Source organism: Ascaphus truei, chromosome 14 (assembly GCF_040206685.1).
Source record: "Ascaphus truei isolate aAscTru1 chromosome 14, aAscTru1.hap1, whole genome shotgun sequence".
Classification (NCBI taxonomy): Eukaryota; Metazoa; Chordata; class Amphibia; order Anura; family Ascaphidae; genus Ascaphus; species Ascaphus truei.
Window position 1 is genome coordinate 45,504,879 of NC_134496.1, and position 16,641 is coordinate 45,521,519.

Consider the following 16,641-nt stretch of genomic DNA (forward strand, 5'->3'; position numbering starts at 1 on the left):
CAACTATTGCTATTTTCGACACACTAGAAAAAAGACAAGGCCACCTCTATCCCTAGTGTTCATAAAAGTCATATCATACGCAAAGCCCTAGTTCCATCACTAGAGGTCCATCACTAGAGGACCATCACTAGAGGACCATCACTAGAGGACCATCACTAGAGGACCATCACTAGAGGACCATCACTAGAGGACCATCACTAGAGGACCATCACTAGAGGACCATCACTAGAGGACCATCACTAGAGGACCATCACTAGAGGGCCATCAGCGGGTTGCTGAGAAATGTATTGCTGGCCCATTTTGAAAATGCATAGGTTAAATGGATATTTTTTATTTAAAAATATAGGTTTTTCTAACATTTCACATGTATGTGTTGCAGAGAAGCTGCCAGCAACTTTCTCACGGCTCTCAGTCTGCAGAGAAAAAGTAGGAATCAGCAGAAAGTTCAACATCCTGTCATTTCCGGCAACATTTGGGCAGCTCTCCGAATAGCTCTCTCCATGATGGACAAGCCAGAACTTTTACATGCGACCAATGTGGGAGACTTGGATATACTCTTGAGAGCTTTCAATATAGAACCTTGAAACAATGACAGAACCTCTTGGACAATTTTATGGGAGAAGTGGTTTGCAATGCAGATTTCACATAGATAGACGAATATTTCGTACTTCCAATAGAAAGATGATAACTTAGCATCTCCTCCCCCCCCAAAGATTGCAATGTTGTGTCTGACAAACAAAAAAGCACAAAACCATGGAGAGTAGTGATGAACCTTAATCTATGAACATTGTATTCTAACGGAGAAGACCGTGTCAAGACTGATTAGTCACATACAATGTTTATACTATGTTAACAATAACAGTGCTTTAGTGCAGCGACTGATATTCTTGGGATCTAATATATTTGCAGACATTCGACTGAAGATATTCCAGATTTCTGGATTTCTTCACTTCTTTGTAAGACCATCGAATTGGACGTCTGCTTTTTCAAGGTGCTTTGTACACAAGCTAGCAGCAGCACCTGAAAACATCGGCGATCTCTTGATAGGTGCATGAATATCTATTTAATTCTTAAAGCAATAGCTCTCAGTCTGTAAGACCATTAGACATGAGCTGTGTTGATAGATATGGAGTAGTTTTATTAGTATAGTACTATTTTTAAACCTTTTGCTGGTGAATAGATTTACCGATACCTTAAAGTTAACGTCACCTCTAGTACCTATTGCTATTTTACATGGATTGGGACACCACAGGGTGGACTCCGTGAGGCTGACGCTGCAAAATCTATTACCAATTGCTCCTTTCACTCGGCAATCCCCCTCTCCTGTCCAATCCATGGGGATAGCTAACTGCCAACTTTGCCATAGAACGGTTTGACTTCGAATACAAAAGCAGTTAATTGCACTAATATTGCTGAGGTTATACCATTTATATATGGGACTGTACACTTGCACTTTAGCCTTATGTTTAGTTACGCAATCCTTTTTCTTTCGGTAGCATTAAAGGATTGAGCAATCAGGCCAAGTTGGCATAAAGGACCAAATACTATATTTTAGTGCAAGTTTTTTTTACATATTTAGCTAATTCTGAACTATATCGAATCTGGTGTGAGCACTATGGGAAACATATCTGATGTAGGACATTTTTAAATAATTAATATATAGGAGGGGAATGGATTCTAGAAGGTCAAAGGTTTGGGAGATTACACTGTTGGGCATAAACAATATAAAAAAAAAGATGTAAAGCTTTGAGAGCCCATTAATATGTTTTATATTTTCATACAGACTATGATGCAGGATCTTATATACTTAGCTTATTTAATCACTGCCAAAAATACAAGATACAATGGAGGAGCATCATAGACAAATGTGAAATAATGTCAGGATTCCACATTTTTACCTACAAATCCCTAGTGTTTTCAACGCAAGAGAAGTATGAGACCCAACATATCAACTCATATTCAATATGTTAAGAATCAGGGTAACTCACATCTGACAATACATGACCTTCCATTTGGTCGAATAAAGTAATGTATCAATTCCTGTGCATTACCCTGTTTCCGCCCTATATTGCATCGAGGCCAGGATCTCGTGATTTAGATACCGTATGTCTTTTTTAAATCCCCAAGTAACCCAACACCCTCTTACTTACAAACATGAAGATTGTTGCCAGATAAGGATCATCGCGGCTATTGTTTCCTACCTTGTGTACATTTCAATCTTTAAATTCCTTTACTATTTGTGCCAACTTGACTGCTTCTCTAACACTGTCACACACTGCTGCTCCAGATCACACATTCGCGCCACTCTTTGTCCTAGATTATAACATGCGACTCCCTGACGTTTATGGCCTGTCTTGTACAAAGGTCCCCTGGAACATGGAAGACTTGAATTGCTTCTAATATTTCTTCTCAGCTATCACTGATCACGTTCATTACTCATCCCCTCCCAAACTATTTTTACACCTTCCTTTCAATCAGGACCTCGTTTCTTTTATACAGACAATTTTGCTCCAGCCCAGGAATACTCAATCTTATCTCTTTATCATCCTCCCGTTTCTTCCTTTTTTCTTCTTTTAGATTAACCCTACTCTTTTTACTGTAGAACGATGACTGTAATAAGTCTCCCTGGATTGCTCCACTCTGTTAAATTACCAACATTTCTCTCATCTCCTTTATAACGTTCTGGAGAGTGTGATCTATTGTGACCTGCTTAACTTTCACATACAGCAGGGGTGATCAACTGCAATCCTCAAGCCCCCCCCCCCCTCCCCACCCCACAGGTCAGGTTTTCAGGACATCCCTTGGGTCCCGCACCTTTGCGTGTCCCTATGCTCCCTCCTCTGGGTGCCGGGATCCAACTTTTACCTGAGGAGCTGGAGGAGGGAGCGCGGGGCCCGCCCCTCCAATCGGAAGTTGGATTTCAACGCCGACAGGAGGAGGAGGGGCAGGGCCCCCAGACCAGCAGAGAGGTAGGTGTGTGGGTGAGAGGGAGGAGTGGTGTTGTGTGTGTGGAGGGGGGGGGGAGTTAGGGTTGGTGGTGTGTGTGTGCGCTTATGTTCTCCGCAGCGGGCTGCCTCCTGCAGTGTTACGGCGTCATATGATGTTGCGTTGCCAAAGGAGGGCTGCAGGTAAGTCCCCCCTTTTTTTTACAGCGTGAGCCCCGCTGCCAGCATGCTGCCTTGGGCCCCACAAAGCCTAATGCCGGCCCTGAATTATTCCCTGATTCAGAACAGGTGGCTCAATCAGTCCCTGCTTCAGCACAGGTAGCTCAATCAGAGGCTCAGTCTTTTGACTGAGCCACCTGTGCTGAAGCAGGGATATCCTGAAGACCTGATGTGGATGGGGGCTTTGAGGACTCAGAGTTGAGCATATCTGACATACACAATCCATTTCACACGGCGTAAGCCCTTAACATCAATTCTCTGCTTAATAATCTTTTCACTCTGCTCAATCTTTCCAGCAGCTGCTTGATTCCCCTTCCTTTCCTTGCCTCATTGTTGCATAATTCTCTTTTTTTCAGTATTAATTGGTAAGTATGCCTTGTCATTTACGTTAATTTCTATTGTGTTGTGTTGTTTCCCAATGAGCCCCTTTTAGGTCGGGAGTTATCAAGGCTTCATTCATTCATTCAAATCCCACGTCGATGACTCCCTTCATTTCCCCCTGTGCACTCATGTACTTTAATAACATGCCCCCTGACATAGCTCGGCTGTAACCCTTGCACGGCCAAACCTACATTTTAATTTCTCCCTTTCCTACTTCCATCATTCCTGTTAAAGTCTGACCTTAGGTAGCTGCTAAGGCCGAGATCCAGAAAAGGGTGCTCAGATTTAGCACAACTTTACTCCTATTCAAATAATACTAATAATTATTACAGTATTTATTTCATATAGCGCTTTTCTCCCAATGGAACTCAAAGCAGATTACACTTACAGTACAGCGCGCGGTACGCAGCACATACAATGTTTGCTGGCACGATTACCTGCCCAGATGAGCTTACAATCTGCTTTTGGTGCCCGAGGCACAAGGGAGATAAAGTGACTTCCTCAAGGTCCCAAGAAGCCGACACCGGGATCTGGACCAGGGGTCAGGGGTCACTCAGGGTCGTTGTTATCACAGTGCGTGTCTTTACTCACTGAGCCGCTAATTCAGCCCGTGTGAATGGAGGGCTGAGGTATGCTAAAGCTTAGCACCCGTTTGTGGATCTGAGCCTAAGTGAGCTGCTTGTCAGGCATGTAGAAAGACACGGACTATTGACCTACCTCTCATACCGTTTTCTTGCGCCAGTCCTCTGGTTCCAGCGATGGCGTAGGCGGGTGAGCAGCTCGAGTGCCCTCCAGGTTTGTTGAGTGTATAGGGGGATATGTGTGAATAGCAGCAACTTGCCTCTATGTCAATTGGTTTGATACAGTGTGTCTGGAATGTGTATGTAGATTTTACACCTATGTTTTTGGAGCGGAGGTAAGTGCCTAAAACGGGTTTATTTATTGATGAAAAGAGAGAAGGAAACTTCATCAAGTATACACATACATTTTGGTAATGCTCAATATAATATTCTTCTATCGCCTCCCCCAAAATCCCCCTTTAACCACTCCCAAAATTGTACAGCCACAGGTGGCACAAAATTGCCACGAAGAACTTTGCCACATTAATGTAACGTGGCGCAGTCACTATACAAGAACTTTGCACATTAATGTAACGTGGTGCAGTCACTATACAAGAACTTTGCACATTAATGTAACGTGGCAGAGTCACCATGCTTGGAACAATGCTTCATTTTGCAACTCATGGCCCATTGATTCAGAAACATGTTGCTGGTTTAATCATTTCCTCGTAATTAAAAATGTACAATTGATGACACGTCTTAACACATACGTTTTACGCACATAAAAGGCATTATATTTGGAACCGTGGCAATAATTTATAGGGTCCTCTGATGCTCCGGGATAGTAAGTAAAGGTGAGTCCTGTGAAGACAGCGAGTACATCGTTTCAACAAAAGACTTTAGGGATTTTTTTTATTATTTCACTTTCTTGCGTCACGTTAAATAACATTGATTGGATCTGGAATGTATCCCATGGGAATCTTACCCTTCATATACTGCACGCTTTTCTGGTTGCTAATTTGTACTCCCCGTGTTGCGATGCGGGAAGCAGATGGAGAATGGTTGGTCGTTAGTTTAGAAGGTGTAGGAGGAAGTGTTTCTCCTCTCGCTATAAAGCATGACGAACACAAAATGGAAAAACAATGTGGGCATAAGGGAATAACAGGGTGAGCACGAGGCAGGAAGGTGAAGCTTGAAATAGCCTATTGATCCCATATAAACTTTATCAATATAAGTTTAAATGCCCTGCAACAAAATACGTAAATACTATCAGGGCTCGGAAATAACATTGCAGAATTCGGTTAAAGATTACCTACTTTTTTAATTGGTAGAGAACTTATTTTTAAATTAAATGATTCATCCCAAATTGTTTTTAATTAACCAGCATGGGCATTCGTTATAGATTAAATGACAGTGTATAACGCATTAGAAACCTTGCAGGTGTCTTTTTCAAGGGTACGGTCTCCTGGAACTAAATGAAATGAATGTTACAGTCACATAATGTGACACAGCAATGGCTGCTGCTGGTTTTAGCTTATGTAGGAGGCAGGAGTCCGTACCCTGGAACTTTTTGTTCTTGAGCGTGTTAGACTCTCAAGAACTAATGTGTTATTATGAAGTCGCCTCACGCAGCCATGGCCGGTGTATTACGTAGTAGAGAGAGGTGACTTTTTGGGGTGGATTTGGACCCACCTCGGATCACTCGGTTCCTCTGGTCTGCGGATTTCCGTTGAGTGCGGATTCGTAAAAATCCGCCCGGATTGTATCCCATGGTGAATTCGGATTAATCCGCTCTCATTTTTTAGTACCCAATCCGTAGATGGATTTTGGTGGGGGGAGAGGGAGGTTGAGGGGATGGAAGGCGGGGTTGGTCAAAACTATTCGTGGAAATCCGGGAGAATGGATTTGGACTGGTTCGCCCTTCTCTATTAAGCAGTGACCGCTATAATAAGGGGCTGTGTACAGTATGTTGATGTTGAACAACACAAGGTGGCTTTTCAATCATCCCTTGCATTGATTGCTGATTATGTTTTCTGCGTTTCTATTTGTTTGTATGGGCCTCCTAGTAACAGAGGGACCCTGACACACATTCCAATGCAGAGCCACAACTTTGAGGACACCCCCACCCCCCCCCCCCCCCCCACAGGCAATACAGGGTTACACCAGGGATGAGCAACGCCGGTCATCAACATGTCAGTTGTTCCAGGATATCCCTGCTTCAGCACAGGTGGCTCAGTCGATTGAGCCTCCTGTGCTGAAGCAGGGATATCCTGAAAACCTGACCTGTTGGTTGCCCTTGTTGAGGACTGGAGTTGCCCACCCCGGGGTGAAACCATCAGTACAGGCCATTAAAAGGACTGTAATTTTAAACACTTCACTGCCAGTGCGGTCTTAATTCAAATAAGTCTCCAACATAACTGAAATGTTAAATGAAGTATCTTTTACTCTGTGGCCTTAAGGTTCTGCAGGTCCCGAAGTTGTTACAGTCCGTGCTGGACCAGAGCCCAGGACTAGGGGGCGCTGTAGGAGCGCATACTGCATTATACCAAAAGTGCGGGTTTTGCTGCCACTTTAATAGTGTGTAATAGCTAATAACTATGTATTCTACCCAACCAGTGTACTCGTTACATGACTTCTCATCTCCAAGAAATCTGAACTGTTTATATATTCATGGAATTCGGCAAATCGTACGTTGTTAACATCTTCGCTGCCAGAGAATGGTTATGCAAAATGTTTGCCCGCCCCTCTGGCAGAGAAGGGGTTAATTGGGTGAACAGGACGGTATTTCCTGGTAGCATATTTGAAATATATAGATATATATATATATATATGTTTTCCTCCCTGCTTTTTTAAGATGACATTTTCGTGCGGATTCCAAGATTGACCATGTCACGTGGTATTTATACGTCCAGCAAAATCAAAGTCATATTTACAAGTGGGAATAGAACTATATTTTTAAAGTGCAATTTCTTTGATGGCCCAAAGCATACAATTTGTAAACAAACAAAAAAAAAGGACATTTTTGTAAACAGAAGATAATATACCTCAGGTAACAAGATGCATGAATTAGCTTTGTGTATATTTAAACTATTAATCCAAAGCATGCATTATAATGTACTTTAATGTAAATATTTACATGATATGGGATTAAATCATAATGAGAAAACAAGAATAATGAGCAGTGTTCAATTTGTGTGTGTGTGTGTGTGTGTGTGTGTGTGTGTGTGTGTGTGTGTGTGTGTGTGTGTGTGTGTGTGTGTGTGTGTGTGTGTGTGTGTGTGTGTGTGTGTGTGTGTGTGATAAAACATCATTTACATGTTGGTATTACATACATAAGACAGGGATGCCCAATGCTACATCCAGTTGACAAAACATATATGGTAATGAGTATAAAGTTTAAATACTTCAATAATAATAATAATTACTTGGTTATTTAATTTAACCCTTTGGCCAAAGCGTCGTAAGCCTGCACACCATACGTCAAAGTATAACCAAAAATCGTGTAGGACCTGCATTTTTGGTAATACTTTTGTTGTATACATTTGTCACGCCAAGTAGCACTCTTTTTTGACATAAATATATATTCATGATGTGGTGGGTGTAGGAGTTTGAGCTAGCTGGGAATGTGTGTTAATCAATTACATACATAAGAACAGAGCTTGTTAGTTCCCTATTAATGGTACAGTAGGACTGAACTAAACATTTTCCATTGTTTTCACAATGGGGGCTGAACGGGGCTCATTTGCTTGTTCTAGCAAAAGGTGACAAGGTGTGCTCATTTGCATGCCATTTCCCAGAATCCCCGGCTGCAGTGGAAGCACTGTATGCTAAGATATAATGGGGAAAGGCAGGCTTGCAGACCTGTCTGAGACGTGAATGTGCTCACATGTGCTATTTTATTTGCTGCACACTTGTTCTATCTGTATGGTAAGGTAATGTGATTTATACATATCCTTGACATCTCAATTAGGAACCAGCACCTACAGATAATGTAGGGTTACCAGTGTTTGCACATAATACACTTGAAGAAACCTATGAGGTTTTGAAAGCTCACTGCACTACAATTTCAACTCGGTTGGTCCACTAAACGTTACCGCAACCTCCACCAATTCCGCTCTTCTTCAGGAGTAATACGGCGGCTTCTAGAACTTTGAGCCATACAGAATAAGCGTGTACAGCACATCACTTCAAAGATGTGTTTTTATGTCTAAAGGACAGAGGCTAATTATTGATATATCGCAGTTATTTTTGATGTGCAGATGTGCCGTGACTTTGTGATGAAAAGGGCAGTGCCGCTGACGCTGATCTCATTTATGATTTATGACCGCGTTCGCTGCGGAAGTTGCATTAGCGCTGTGTATAACTATCCACAATGTGCAAAACCTCAACTGTCAGGTGACGGGCATAAAAGTGCCATGTGTCCACATTACCAGGGAAGGCACGGCAGGATGCCGACAGCTTCGTGTAAATAAATGATGGGAGAGGGAACATGAAAGGAGGGAGAGAAGGAGGGAAGGAAATGCATGCGGAGAAACGGGGAAAGGAAACCGGATCAAATGTGCAGACTACTCCAAACACTCAGAATAAGCGTCATCGCGTGAAAATAAACTTAATCTACAATCCCTTTAGTGATATAGGAGGCTGCAACACAGGAGTATCAATCTGTTAAAGGCAAACCAGCAATGGCTGCCGGTAAAATGGCGAATTTATTTCAAGATTGGCTTGCTGACCATCAAAGACCTACATGCCCAGGTCCCAGCTATCTGAGAGAGCTTCTAGTTCCCTGCACTCCCGTTCTCTCACTTCCAACTGCAGGTGAAGGACTCTTAACAGTTCCCAGAATCTCCGTGACTTCCTTTGGCGCCCGAGCTCTTAGCCACGCTGCTCCCACTCTTTGGAACAGTCTTCCTCGTACAGCGGGAGAGGCCCCTCTCTGGGAATCTATTAAAACAGGCTGAAGACCAGGCACAAAGATCCGTGCTCGTGCTGTCTGTGGTGGTGTGCGCTGATAAGTCTGAGCCCCTTCAGCTATACGCCTGGAAGTACTCCCAAACACTTCTATGTGAGATCACCCGAAGGAGGTATCACCACACAAACGCCACGAAAATTGCAGACAGCGCACCGGGGTCAGTAATTGAAAAAAATGTATACATTTAATATATATATATAAACATATAATCACATTGTCCAACATGGGACCTAAAATATAAGTATAAATTACCATTAAAAAAACACGATATCCTTAAACAATCAAAACAATAAAATGAATAAATAGTTATAATATGAAAACAAAAAACACATGACTTATAAATGTCTAATAGTCTCTGCTTGGCCCCTGTCCAATAAACCAGGAAGAAGTGTTGGAGAAGCGTCACATCATATTTGGAGTGAGTTTAATTATTGTGAAACAGTCCCACTCATTGCCAACATCTATAGTCTCATTCCTTTCAGCCTGGTCTCAGTGAAGTTATTTTTTTTTTTGTACAATCCTCACCATTTGCTAGTTTCACAGCTGCAGTCATATAGGTTTTCCTTTTCTTGCTTATAGTTGTTTTCTTCAATAATTCAGATAGAAAACGCTAGCCAAAGGGGTGGGGGTGGTGGGGGTTCTGAGAAGTTCTGCGGTGTGTCTAAATTCCCCTGCTCCCCTGACTGTGTTTACTACAATCTTCTAGTGGCAGATGTTCATTTTAAAAAGCCCCGTTTGAAGAAAGCAAAGTAGCGACTAGGCAAGCTTTCCAGTCTTTGGCTCTGCAGAGTGCGGAAGTGTTTGCATCTGGCACTGCAGAGTCTCTTTATAGCTCAAGGGTTTGGGAAAATGTTCTCCATGATCATCCCCATCTCTGCAATATGTGGCTTAACCCTCAAAACACTGAAGCGATTAGCTGCTCCTCCCAGCACTGGAACTGGTCACATCCTGTACCAGCATTCATCAACGTGGTCTCATGGCGCATGCTACTTGCTCACCATTGAACCAGATCAAGATCATAGGAGCCCGACACTGCCATGGGATGGTATTCTCACACCATTCAAATCTGTTTCAAATATAAAATCAGGGTTGCACATCTGAAAATATTTGAAAAATCTACCATAAATGCTGATATACTGTATGGGTTATATATCAGCCCTTGGGGGCTCTGTACTACAGTCAGGAGTCGCGAGCCGCGGCGATGTCATTAGTTGTTCTGGTCTATAGTCAGGAGTCGCGCGCGCGGCGATGCCCTTGGGGGCTCTGTACTACAATCGCGAGCCGCAGTGATGCCCTTAGAGGCTCTGTACTACAGTCGGGAGTTGCGAGCCGCGGTGATGCCCTTGGGGGCTCTGTATTAGGCTGCATCCATAGAAGGACAAGCAGCGCTGAGGCGTACGGACGCTCCGCGCTGAGCCCCTGCATCCTCAATGAGGATGCCTTGAGAGGGGGCTCACGCGAGCGTCCGCAGGCGTGTGGAGGCTTTGGAGTTTTCAGCCGAGCGCCAAGCTGTTTTTCAGCGCGCTGTCGGCTGAAAACATCCAATCAGCCTTAAGCAGCATCAACGTCACGGCGCCGTGACATTGACGTCAGTGCGTCGCGGGCGATTGGCCCAGCAACGTCACTGCCCCGCCTCCAACCACCTCCCCCCGGCTCCCTTCGCGCACGCTGGCTCGCCTGCAAGTCCGTGGAATCGCGCTGACTAAAGCAGGTGAGCCTCAGCGTTAGCGCGCCTCCGCTCTCCTCACCCCTCTATTGCCCGGGCCTTACAGTCGGGAGTTGCGAGCCGCGACGATGCCCTTTGGGGCTCTGTATTCCAGTCGGCCTGGCAGGTGGTAAAGAAGAGTTGGTAAAACTCAGGTTAAAATATAAATAAATCTGTGGCCTTATTTTTACTCCATACACAATGTGTTATCTGTCATTATTTGGGGGTGGTGGGGGGGATAGGTGGGTGCCTAAAGCACCAAGCAACCCAGTGACACGGAGCATCAATTATATACTTTAGAACACAAAACCTGAAATATTAGTTAACTACAGTACTGTATGTTTGAAAAAAAGATCTAATGTTAAAAGCACATCCCCTTCCACAGTGATGTTTAAAGCAGTTATTCCCTCACAGAATCTGTAAATCTTATTTATTTTTTACTTATACATATATTCAATATTATTCACTTGTTTAATGAATAAGCCCCGAGACTCTAATAAAGGCATTATTACCCTGAATTGTTCATACGCTGCGCAAACATTTACTCCTCCTCTCATGGGCTCAGAGCAGCTGGCATCTGAACAAGATATAACAACAAGGGCGTTTATAATTAATAAAAATGAATTAAGAAAGCAGCCATCTGAAGGTAAACCACACAATGTGCATATTTGAAGCTAACAAATGTCTTGATTTGCCCCAGATTCAAGAAAAAGCACAAACAGGTCAAGAGTAACTGTATTCATCATAAACCCAAAGTATTTCTCCTAAAAAAATATAAAAAATTTAGAACCGATTCCCATACTCAAACTCCAATACATTTCTGGATTGTGTAAAACTGTCTCACTTAAGCCTTCTAGAAATGTGTTGACTTAATGTATATTATGTGTATGTCTATTAAAATAAGACTAGCAAACATATTTTTGTGAATGAAGTTCGGTTTCTAAAAGTATCTTCAGAGCTGGGATTTAAAGCCGTCACTGGAGAGACGAAGCGCAGTGAATGAACTAATTCAATGTACTATTTGTTAGGACATTATTACTTTTGTGCTCTTGGAAAACCCTAGCGGTAGTAACACTGTAGCGAAAAGTGTCGCGCTCCAAAATAGGGATCAAGTGGTCAGTATTTATTCATCCAACGTTTCCGTCCAACACACAGGAATGTCCTCTCTTATTTTGGACTGAAGCATGGTGAGAAGAAGCAGGTAATGCAAAGAGCACAGGGCTAATTTAGGGGATGTCCGCTATGGATTAAGAGGATCAAGGTCAAATTAGAGGTGAGAAGGGGGAAAGTAGGTGCTATTTTCAGAAGCTGAGCAGATCATATCAGACCAGGCTGGGTGCACATTGATGTCTCACTGCAAGCGAGGATTCCCATAAAGCAAAAGTCTCAAAATACAAACTGAAAAAGGTGGATGTGCAAAAAGCATTTGCAACTATTCTTTTATCCTTTCCGGATGAGGGGTTTTCATTTTTGCAGTCTGACTGTTCTGAACAGTGCACAACTAATCCGATAAACTCTCCCGCAGAAGAACTAGACAATACTGTGAATGGTACACTCCAGATTTATAAATGTAGACATTAAAATGGTGGATATTTCCACTTGGATGGGTTTTTGTTTATTTGCATAGTACTTCAGTGCTACAGTATTACTGATACAGTGTCACCCAATTGCAGAGTAGGTAGAGCGGTTAAATGCAGCACTTTGAACTCTGCATACATGAGGGTTGGAGATATGTCAGGACCAGCAGTGGCAGGCTGGTTTCCTTGTATTTTACAAGCAGTAAGACATGTCCAGGGTACATCCCACTGGCAGTGAAGACAAGAGGAGATGGGGACGCTAAGCCTGTGCTTATAGTGCCGGCGATGCAACGAACAATTGTATTGATGCCGTCGTGTGCGCTTATAGTGAGAGCGACGGCGTGATGGAGCTACCAAAATCCTTGTAGTCACTGGAATTTGATTTTGTAAGCCAATCACATAGCCCCTCTGCCTTCCCCCTTGCTGACTTCACTCCCCTTGTAGCCAGCGACGTCTCCATACCTGATTACAACTTTCGCAATGGCGACGGGTGACGTCATCGGTCGTGTCGCCGGCACTATAAGCGCAGTCTAATGTAGCCTATGCTTCAAGTACTTTTCTGCAGATATGCTTAGCTTGTGGAAGAAGGTCTGGCAAAGTGGGCGATATGTGCCCAAGAGGAGGTGTGAAATAGCAGTAAGGTGTTAATCATACAAGTCTGATGGTTCAAATCCTTCCTTAGACACTTGTACTGTCACTTTTTAGAATATTTAAAACCAGAGACAGAACATGAAACACAGACAGAGCTCAGTGCACATCCAGTGAAACCTATACACGGTACAGTGCCTAAATATATATGTATAGATATCTATTAAATAAAATGGGCTTTCAGTTTAACATTTTGGCCAAAGTGTTGTAAGCCCCTGAGCCACTACACGGCAGACCACATCTCAAGGGGGTTTAATATGAGCTTGCAGGTGTCCTGTACACTTTTTAGAATAGAAAGATCGTAATGTAATTGATGAATATATTTATTGTTCTTTTCTTCCCCTTCGAGGTGGACGCATGAAAAAAACCTATTAAAGGTATAACTGGGATGTAGTCTATAGAAAAACTTAAGGCATTACTATAGTGTATTTGCAACCCATGGCAGGTGCCTGAGCTTGAACTGTTGCATTTCTAATGGAGGTCAGTAATGTTATCTTTCTAACCACTGATTCACAAGGAATTGAATGGCTAGCGCCCTAGAATCTGGGCTACCCCTGGAGGCAGTACTAATATGGTATAAAACAAAGGCTTCCAGAGAGACTTCCAGAGAAATCCAAGATATGACAAGACATTACAACGTACAAACAGACCAGAGACATAGTTATATGGTTATATGGTTACATAGTTACATAGTTACACAGTTACTTGGTTACATAGTTACTTAGTTACTTGGTTACATAGTTACTTAGTTACATAGTAAATGAGGTTGAAAAAAGACGTACGTCCATCAAGTTCAACCTATGCTAAATTTAGACAACAGATATTTTATCCTATATCCGTACTTACTTATTGACATGTCACATACAGGCCAGAGAAGTGCGACTATTAACGGGAACGAGAAATTTGCCAATATTTTTTTCTTCGCAAAAATTCTCATGCAAAATGGGAAATGATGGAAATATCTCCGTGTGAGGCGCCAGTAGCTCGTTGAACTTTAAAGGTCCTGGTCACGCTGGCCAATAGGAAGCCGCACCAGATGACATCACAGCTTCCTATTGGAACGCCCGGGTTCCTCCCGTTTTTGAAGAAAGCAGCACCCTCTGGATTGGACTGTATACTCTCTGGTTTTCACTTATTTATTTATTTTCTTATGTATGTGGTATGAATTATTATTGAATCTTTTTGGTCTTTTTACCACATAGGATTTTTTGAGCGCCCTGAGCGACTCTTGGTTTCCTTACCTTGGTGCACTCCTGTGTTTTCTTACTTGGTTTTGAAAACATTGTTGGTGGATTTTTTTTAGTAATTGATACTGATTTATCAGGTTTCTCTTACTATTGCCCCATCGCCCCAACATTAGCCTTGGAGATTCATTTTACTTAACGACAATACATTTTATTCAATAGTCAGCAATTTATTGTTATTGTTATTGGCCCACGTGACACGTGACATTTTAAACAGCTATTACGTTAGGCACAACATTTGCCTGCCAGCATGGATACCGGCACCGCTACGGAGGTAAGCATCTCTGGAAGCAGGGGGTCCCCAGAGCGGAAATTAGCCGGGTTCAGCTCCGTAGACCCCCTGCTCCAATCCTGTAATAATAATAATAATAATAAAAAAAAGATTCCTCATTTCAAACGCAATGCAGCCTGTTCTGCTGCTTTAAGAGTAGGCAATTCTTCGGTTATTGTTCTAAAACTGCGATGAAGGTAACGTTTTGGAGAATAACATTAAAAGTTACTTTCAAAAGCCTGTGTTCAATGTGCTTCGTAACTGTAATAAAACGATCCATTCACATTTAAACACGCTGCTGCGCCATCTCACGCTTCCCAGGCTCCGGACACATGAACCGCACTGGCGTTAAACTCATTGTAAAATGTCATTTTGAACCCAAGTGATTTGTAGTGGATTTGACATGTTGGTAAACGCTTCACTATGCGCAGGGGGTTGCCGCCCCAGATGGGAGGGGAGAGGGGGAGCCTCAGGAATTTTTGGGCAGGCTGATTGCAGCGGTGGTTAGAACTATTTTCTTAATCCTGCACTTATATTATTAGATTGGACATGACCCTGCTAATGGGAGCCTCGCGCCTCTGTTTTACTGCAGGGGAATTCATCAATGTTTTCAGACAGTTGACAGCTATTCCGAGTTAGTAATTTGCATCAAGTCAGCCTCGTCTGAGTCAGCAAACGGTACGGAGAGTGGATACACAGACTGGAGGCGTTTAGTGACTCGTTCAGAGCAACGTGTCAATCTTGTGCTGTCTGAGTTTGCTTCCTAGTTGTTGGGTCTTATAATCCTTCATCATTAACTTAACCCAGGGGTGGGCAACGCTAGTCCTCAAGGGCCACCAACAGGTCAGGTTTTCAGGATATCCCTGCTTCTGCAGAGGTGACTCAATCAGTGGCTCAGTCAAAGACGGAGCCTCCTGTGCTGATGCAGCCTTTTTGACAGAGCCATCTGTGCTAAAGCAGGGATATGCTGAAAACCTGACCTGTTTGTGGCCCTGGGGGACTGGAGTTGCCCACCTCTGCCTTAACCTGTTTAAGAAAAAAGAAACATAAACTTTATTTTTTTTCTATTTTTTTAGGAACCAGCAAGGAATCGCATATTACATTGCTAAAGGGCAGAATAGGATATTCATTCTTTGCTATTAATACTGCCTGCAAGCACTCAGCTGGTAATGTGCTGTATTATATATTTGTAGCCCCCACGAATAGCATGGAACCATCCGTTACCCTCCCCCCCTTCCACATGCTATCCTCCCCCCCTCCCTCCCCGTGCTATCCCCTCCCCCCTCCCCACCCTCCTATCCCCCCAGATAGATGCATGCTGAAAGAGTGGCTCAGTGAGTAACGTTACTGATTGTAAATCAGGATGCCAAGTGTGAGGCTGTCGGAACCTGGTTCAATTCCTGGTGTCGGCTCCTTGTGACCTTGGGCAAGTCACTTTACCTCCCTGTGCCTCAGCCACAAAATACATAGATTGTAAGCTCATCTGGGCAGGAACTGTGTCTGCAAAAGTCTTATGTACTGTAATAAACGCACTATAATCATGGTACACGGAGTCCCATTGGGATAGAAGTGCTATATGTAAAGCTATTATTATTATATTCTAAACTATAATGATGAATAAAGGGGAAGTCCCCAATACCACAAGGAACGAGGACATCAGTGGTTAGAAAATTGCAAACGTTTATTGCCGACTCAAAAAGATACTTTTTTCTTTACAAAATGTTATATTTCCTAATGTATATACACTATTTGTGTCTCATGTTACTTTTCAAACTTGTATTTTAATCTTTCGGAATCACAAATACACCTTTGCCATTTTCTAAATACTGGTGTCCCCGTCATTCCTTATAGACTATCTATTTGAGGAGTGGGGATTTCCCCTATAATTATTTGCAACCATAATTACAGTTTCAATGAACGGACGATTCTATCTTTAGTGATTTAGATAATACACGTACAGTATATCATTCCTGTTTTGGTTTATTTGAATGAATGTTCCTTTAACATCTTTTTTTCCTATTTGTACAGTATTTTTTGTTCTGCTGTTTATACCCCCCGAGACTTTTGAGTGCGCTTATGATTATACAATAGAAACTATAATGATGATCCACAATCAATATGC

At 42.7% G+C, this 16,641-nt stretch overlaps 1 protein-coding gene across 5 annotated transcripts in view; it reads left to right on the top strand.

Moving 5' to 3' along the window:
- PEX5L (peroxisomal biogenesis factor 5 like) overlaps positions 1 to 7,291 on the top strand; it is a 144,074-nt gene extending 136,783 nt beyond the window's left edge. For 3 of the 5 annotated variants that reach the window (XM_075570722.1, XM_075570723.1, XM_075570719.1), the window contains one exon: positions 380 to 7,290. In XM_075570722.1, coding sequence (XP_075426837.1) covers positions 380 to 584 — 205 coding nt within the window. In that variant the 3' untranslated portion in view covers positions 585 to 7,290. Of the gene's footprint in view, positions 1 to 379 lie in introns of all 5 variants that reach the window. The other 2 variants (XM_075570724.1, XM_075570721.1) reach the window with 1 other exon arrangement.
- Positions 7,292 to 16,641: the final 9,350 nt, after the last annotated feature.